Raw genomic sequence first — 7,392 nt, 5'->3', positions numbered from 1 at the left:
ATCACTACACAGGAAGTGGGATCCGAGAGAAACGTCGTGCCGCGCCGAGCCCCTCAGTGATTTTGGATCAATCTGAGCGATTAGAAGTGATTAATAGCGCTAATCAGCGATTCGTTTTCTGTGTGTTTGAGTCATGGTCGGGGTGAAGGTGATCGGGAATGACTCCGAGTTCCAGGCGGAGCTGAGCGGCGCCGGATCGAGGCTGACCGTGGTGAAGTTCACCATGAGCGGGTGAGTGAGTGAGTGTGAGGCCGCTGCAGCCGAACCCAACAGAACCGAGAACACATACACATACACACATACACGTACACGCTCACATACACACGCACACACTCACACACACACACCTGACGGGCACTGAGAGCACAGATAGACCCGCCAGAAACCCGAGTGAACGGGGGACAAGAACTGAACCAACACCGGCATGACTTAGCAAAACACACACACACAGACACACACACAGCTGATGGGTTCAGGTACTTAACAAAAAGTACCGTGTTTACCCTGTGTTTCGGTGCGCTGTCAGCTGTACCGCTTTGACTTCAAATATTTACTATATAAATAATTTAAATATTAAGTCAATATAATTCAACAACACATGCACATGTTGGTTCATGGTCACATGACATGCAGGTTAACACAAAATATTTAAATATTTTAGTGAGTGTTTAATTTGGATAGTTTTTATTTTATAAGTATTTTAATAATTTATAATTATAAAAAAAATATTAACTCATTGTTATTTATTATTTTAATATTGTTATTTATTTTAATTTAGCATTATGATTTAATTATTAAATATTTACATGCATTTATTATTATTATTATTGTTATTATTAATTGTGAGGTTGAAAATGTAGTTTATAACTGCTCCAACTAAGATTTAGTAGGAGGTTTTGAATTCTGAAAGTTCTTTCTCAAAGATTATTGGAGTATGTTTTACAAGAAAATACTGTTTTTGTTTTTCTGCTTCCAAATTTCAAATTTTTTAATCGGTATTACTAGCCATTTCTTTATAGTTAATTGTGAAATTTTGTAGCAAAATGTGTCTGTGCTGTTGACCGTTGATGGTTTTTCTCTGTCTAGGTGTCGTCCTTGTGTCAGAATAGCTCCAGCGTTCAACATGTTGAGCAACAAATATCCTCAGGTTGTGTTTCTGGAAGTCGATGTCCATGTTTGTCAGGTGAGAGAGCGCTGCTTATTTAGAGCAACGCATTTTTACAAATTTGCATTATTACAAAATCCAACAACTGTCAAAATGTTATAATGCAGAACAGGCTAAGACTTTAAACGAAACTAAAAAGATAACAATTTTGTTAATAGAAATACAATAAACATTAACTGAAATAAAATAAAATATGAAAAAAATGTATGAAAAATATAAATCTTCACCTAATTTGTTGTTCCAAAATGACCAACCTTTTAAAAATTGCTCATATATCTCTTGTTAAGCTATATGTTTATCAAATATTGGATTCAATCTCGCATTGACTTGTTTTCTGTCAGTTAGCACAAGTTTTGTATTTCTTTTTGGATCTGATTGATGGTAGGCTTCATTGATCTGAGCTCATGCACCTCAGACTTTGAGTGAAAAAAGCATTATTTGTGGATAATTTTGTCAGTGTTCACTCAAAAGCTGCATCAACCGTCAATTAGATCCAAAAAGAAATACAAAACCTGTGACAAAAAGTTGACAAAAAGATTGAATCCAATATTTGGTCATAATATAGCATAACGAGAGGAATATCACAAGTGTAACAGGTTGGGGAAAAAAAACAATAATGATCAGTTTTTTTGAGCAAAGTCAGTAAGTTTTAGTTCCATTTTATAATATTAACTAGCATTCTCTAGAATCAAAATGACTGAAACACAACATGAGGGTTAAACGTATTTTTATGGACATGTATCCAAACCGACATGTCTCATTTTCATTTAATTGATCTTGATGCACTAAAATACCTGTGAAACTATATAGATGTGCTTAAAAAATAAAAAGTTAATAAAACCGGATGAAAACAGAAAATGACAAAATAAGAACTAACTCAGAACTGTAGTACTATCTCAGTGACGCTAAAATAAAATAATGTTTTATTTTCCGTCTCTTAGGCAACAGCTGCAGCCAATAATATCTCAGCGACGCCGACGTTCCTGTTCTTCCGAAACAAAGTGCGTGTGGACCAGTATCAGGGCGCTGACGCTTCCGGCCTGGAGGAGAAGATCAAACAGCATGTGGAGAACGATCCCGGCAGCAACGAGGACTCGGATATTCCCAAAGGATACGTGAGGAAACGCCGTCTGTACTGTGTGTGTGAGATTGTGTGTGTGTGTGTGTGTGTGTGTAATCGTGTCCTGTGTGTGTTCAGATGGACCTGATGCCGTTCGTCAGTAAAGCGGGCTGTGAATGTCTGAATGAGAGCGACGACTGTGGCTTTGACAACTGCTTAATCAAGGACTCGTCCTACCTGGAGTCAGACTGTGATGAACAGGTGAAAATCCTTTAAATGTCTCTGTTTACCTCAGTGTTTTGTTACACTATCGCAGAGATTCACAAACTTTTTTTTTTGTCAGCTAAAATATTTACTTGAAATCCTTCTGAGATTTTAAGTTAATATTTCAATAATTTAAGGACACTTTCACATGTTGGTTAATGGTCACATGACATGCAGGTAAACAAATAATATTTACTTGATTATATTTATTATGTTTATTTTGATTTTACTTTATCATGATATAATTTATTATTATTAATTAATTAATTACTAATTGTCTGGTTGAAAGTTTTATTTATTTTGTTTAGGAGCAGTGTTATTTTAGTATTTGTTTATATGCTATTATAGTTTTCATTAATATTTTAATAATTCAGTTTTTATTTACATTTTTATTTAATTATTTTTAATATATTACCTATTGTCAGGTCAAAAATGATTTATTACTGCTTCATCCAATGTTTAATTAAAATTTTAGTTTTAATATTATTATTAATTTATTACCAGTGTCAGGTCAATTTATATTGTATTATTATTTTAATTTTAGTTTGATTTAATTAATTAATATTATTACTATTATTATTAATTTTCTAAATAATTACTAATTGTCAGGTTGAAAATGTATTTAATAACTGCTCCATTCAATGTTTATGAGCAGTGTTATTTTAGTATTATTTATGTGCTATTATAGTTTTTATTTTTATATTTTCAGTTTTCATTTTAATTTTAAATAACTTTGTATGTGCTTTTTAAAATATTGCTATTTGGGTTTAATTTATTTTTAGTTCAGTTTTAAGTTTAGTCATTTTAGTGCTTCAGTTACTTGCCATGTATTTTCTTCCACAGCATGAGCCGTATCTGATGTAAGTTAAAGTGAAAGTAAAACTGTAAAGTGTCCTCAGTGATGTTATATAAGATCAGATCACAGTTACTGTCAGTGTGAGTTTCCCAAGTACACAGACCGAGTGTAAATATGATCTCATGACTGATCGTTCTGCGTTTGTTTGCAGCTTCTGATCACAATCGCCTTCAATCAACCTGTCAAACTCTTCTCCATGAAACTGCTGGCTGCAGAATTAGGTAAGAGTAAGACATCCATATAGTTTATAATACACATATAATATTTATATATTATATAAAACGTCAATATAAATACAAAAAGAAAAATAAATGTAACTGTTTATATACATTTTTATATTTATTATAGATTCATATATTTATTTTATTTATATATATATATATATATATGCACTACCAGTCAAGTTTTTTTGAACAGTGAGATTTTTAGTGTTTTTAAAGAATTCTCTTCTGCTCACAAAGCCTGCTTTTATTTGATCCAAAATACAGCAGTAATATTGTAAAACATTTTTACTATTTAAAATAACTGATTTCTATTTGAATATTTAAAAACTGAATTTTCAGCATCATTTCTCCAGTCTTCAGTGTCACATGATCCTTTTATCAATGTTTAAAACGGTTGAGTACATTTTATTCAGCATTCTTTGATGAATAGAAAGATCCAAAAGTCAGCATTTATCTGAAATAAAAAGCTTTTGTAACATTATACACCATACCATTCAAAAGCTTGGAGTCAGTATAATTTTTTTTTTTTTTTAAATTTTAAATGGGGGGGGGATAAATTCTAGAAATTAATACTTCTGTTTAGAAAGGATGCTTAAAATTGATCAAAAGTGATGATAAAGATTCATTTCAGATAAATGCTGTTCTTCTGAACTTTCTATTCATCAAAGAAACTTGAAAAAATCTACTCAGCTGTTTTCAACATAATAATAATACATGTTTTTTGAGCAGCAAATCAGTATATTAGAAAGATTTCTGAAGGATCATGTGACACTGAAGACTGGAGCAATGATGCTGAAAATTCAGCTTTGATCACAGGAATAAATTACATTTTAACAGATATTCAAATAGAAAACATTTATTTTAAATAGTTTTGGATCAAATAAATGCAGGTTTGGTGAGCAGAAGAGTCTTCTTTAAAAAACATTAAAAATCATACTGTTCAAAAACTTTTAACTGGTAGTGTATATAGTATTATATTATAGTTTTATATAAATTTAGATGATAAATTTAATATATTAAATCTAGCTGCATTCACTTTGCAAAATGATCTGATATTTTGATTCACATCTGTTTACATTTAGACAAACACCAATAAGTTACCAAAACAGGCTTTTTTACTGTTAAGTGCATATGGATAAGTTATCATCTGATATCTCTGATATAAACGTTATCGTCTGTGTCGTCTCTTCGTGTCTGTTCTCAGCTCAAGCCCCAAAGAGTGTGAAGATCTTCATTAATCTTCCTCGTTCAATGGGTTTCGATGACGCCGAGAGGAGCGAAGCCACGCAGGCGCTGGATCTGTCAGAGGAAGACTACAAAGAAGACGGCCTCATCCCGCTCAGATACGTCAAGTTTCAGAACATCAACAGTGTGACTGTACGTCATAGTGCTTTCAGTTCAGTTCAGGTTTATTTGTAGAGGGCTTTTCACATTAGCACAGTACACGTTGTTTCAAAGCAGCTTTACAGAAAACACTTGTGTTTCAACATCCATTCATTCGGAATAACAATATTTTAAGTGAGAAAAATAAATATTATAAATAAAAAATAAATAAATAAAAATAGCTCAAAGTATAATATCCCATTTCAGCTTCTCAAAATACTCCTGTATTACATATAATTTTTGCAAAAAAACAAAACAAAAACTACAACAATATTTTGATGGAAAAAATAAATAAATATTTAAATATGAATAAATAAAAACAGCTCAGAAAGTACTATATAATTTAATGAAATAAATAAATAAACAAACAAACACAGCTCAAAGGTACAATATCACATTTCAGCATCTCCAAATACACCTGTATTACATCAGTGAAATCCAAACAATTTTTGCAACCTCACAGTCCAGATAATTTACAAAGGTCTCACAAACTTTATAAAAATATAAAATAACCTTATTTAATTCATAATAACAATATTTCAAGGGAGAGAAAATAGTTAATAAAAATAAATGACTAAAATCGTATCAAAATACACCTGCATACATGTAAAAAGTCCCTATATCACTAAAATCCAAACAGCGTAATATTTGCAACCCCGAGACCCAGATAATTTACAAATGCTTCCCGAACTTTATAAAAGTCCGTTTTTAATGTTCATCTTATTTAATGTCATGACATCTTTGAGGTTTTTGGGGATCTAAAGCGTTCTCCGTGGTGCTTGATTTCAAACTTTTAATCAAAGGTTTCACATGTTTTTGTGTTCAGTTATTTATCAAGTCAAACCAAGGAGACGAGGAGACGACAAAAGTGAACTACTTGACGTTTATCGGGACTCCTGTCCAGGCGACGAACATGAACGACTTCAAACGGGTGAGGAACGAACGTTAACCAACACTATCTGATCCCACTCGCCACCATTCAGTCATTTCCAGTGTTGGGGGTAACGCATTACAAGTAACACGAGTTACGTAATCACATTACTTTAAGTAACTAGTAAAGTAACACATTACTTTTTAATTTAGAAGGAAGTACCTGAGTTAGTTTTTCAAATAAGTAACTCCAGTGACTGTGTTTCTCATGTATTGACTGACAGCTCTTGTGTTGCCATGTTGAGAGAAATCAGGAGTAAGTGCAGAGCGTTGTGTGTGAACACGATCTTACTGTAGTTCTAGACTAAATCATCTCACCTGCACAAAAACACATTCAGTGTTCCTCAAAATTAATAAAAAGTCAAATGCAAACTCAGAATATTATACAAACCTGGAATAATTAAATATGTTAAATAAGACATGTATCGTTTATGTATTTAATCCCATTTTATTAACCACCGTCTTCGCTACTGACCTTCAATGATCCAATTCAACCATAATAAGCTAAACTGACACAAGTGTTATTGCTGAATAGTGTTGAACTTTCTTCTCCTGCGTCATATTCTTCCTGTGATTTGTCTGAGCAGCGCCCTCTACTGTACAGACGTGAATTTACATTTCCTTCAGCCTGAGGCTCTTTCATTTCACTTTTGTTGTGAAAGGGCTTTTACATTTGTAAAAGAAGAACTTTTTTATATTAAAAACAAACAAGCAAACCCTGCCTAGCCCTAACTAAGTAATGCAATTAGTTACTTTTTTAGGGAGTAACACAATATTGTAATGCGTTACTTTTAAAAGTAACTTTCCCCAACACTGCTCATTTCATTTAGGATTTCTTGCTGGATATTTTGTTATTCCACATGATGGAAATTAAACGTGGTGCACTTTTTAACGTCTCTGTGTGTCTGTCTGTCTGTGTCTGTCTGTGTGTGTCTGTCTGTCTGTCTGTGTGTGTGTGTGTGTGTGTGAAACAGGTTGTGGGTAAGAAGGGAGAAAGTCACTGAAGAGGAAAAGACGACACAACATATTGCTGCAATCTCTCCATGGGCGTCTCTCTCCGCCAACATGACTGGGCAAAATCACCACCAACACACACACAGACACTGCCGAGCGCCGGCTCCGTCCCTCAGCTCGCCTTCAGACGAGAGAGAGAGCGAGAGAAGAAACTGCTTTGTCTCAATGAGGCCCTGGATCAGTCGTTTTTATCTGAAACCCTCCTGAAATGTTCCTGTAAATAAAGTCGATCCTTTTTCAAAGGCACGTGGCTACTGTTGTTTATCAGCACTGAAACTGTCGATCCTTTGGATTTAATGCAAAAGGAATTCATCTAAATGCATTTTTTGGCAATAATGTTGAGTTTTGTTGAGAAAAGTATGCTGTTGTTCCTGATGCGGCCGCTGGGTGGCAGCAGACGCCACGCAATCAGCGCGTTCCTCCGTGATTCAAAACTAAAATCAGTGACAGCTTTATGGAGAGATCCGTTCAAAAACCATCGCATGTGTTTGGAATA

General features: G+C 33.6%; 1 protein-coding gene across 1 annotated transcript; it reads left to right on the top strand.

The window, feature by feature from the left end:
- Nucleotides 1-7,142, top strand: txnl1 (thioredoxin-like 1). The gene is made up of 8 exons (XM_058757140.1): nucleotides 1-231; nucleotides 1,087-1,183; nucleotides 2,107-2,280; nucleotides 2,364-2,486; nucleotides 3,497-3,566; nucleotides 4,774-4,946; nucleotides 5,779-5,883; nucleotides 6,857-7,142. Exons 1-8 carry the CDS (start codon nucleotides 134-136, stop codon nucleotides 6,884-6,886), a joined length of 870 nt encoding a protein of 289 aa, XP_058613123.1. The 5' UTR covers nucleotides 1-133; the 3' UTR covers nucleotides 6,887-7,142.
- Nucleotides 7,143-7,392: the final 250 nt, after the last annotated feature.

The sequence above is a fragment of the Onychostoma macrolepis genome, chromosome 21, assembly GCF_012432095.1.
Source record: "Onychostoma macrolepis isolate SWU-2019 chromosome 21, ASM1243209v1, whole genome shotgun sequence".
Lineage (NCBI taxonomy): Eukaryota > Metazoa > Chordata > Actinopteri > Cypriniformes > Cyprinidae > Onychostoma > Onychostoma macrolepis.
Note: the sequence above shows the minus strand (reverse complement) of the source record. Positions and strands in the feature narration are given on the sequence as shown.

What these genes read in the sequence shown, in the direction of transcription:
- txnl1 (XM_058757140.1), top strand. Translation starts at nt 134, where the DNA reads ATGGTCGGGGTGAAGGTGATCGGGAATGACTCCGAGTTCCAGGCGGAG. An exon ending in CGGATATTCCCAAAGGATAC is followed by an intron (nt 2,281 to 2,363) that starts GTGAGGAAACGC and finishes GTGTGTGTTCAG; the next exon opens with ATGGACCTGATGCCGTTCGT. An exon ending in AGTCAGACTGTGATGAACAG is followed by an intron (nt 2,487 to 3,496) that starts GTGAAAATCCTT and finishes GTTTGTTTGCAG; the next exon opens with CTTCTGATCACAATCGCCTT.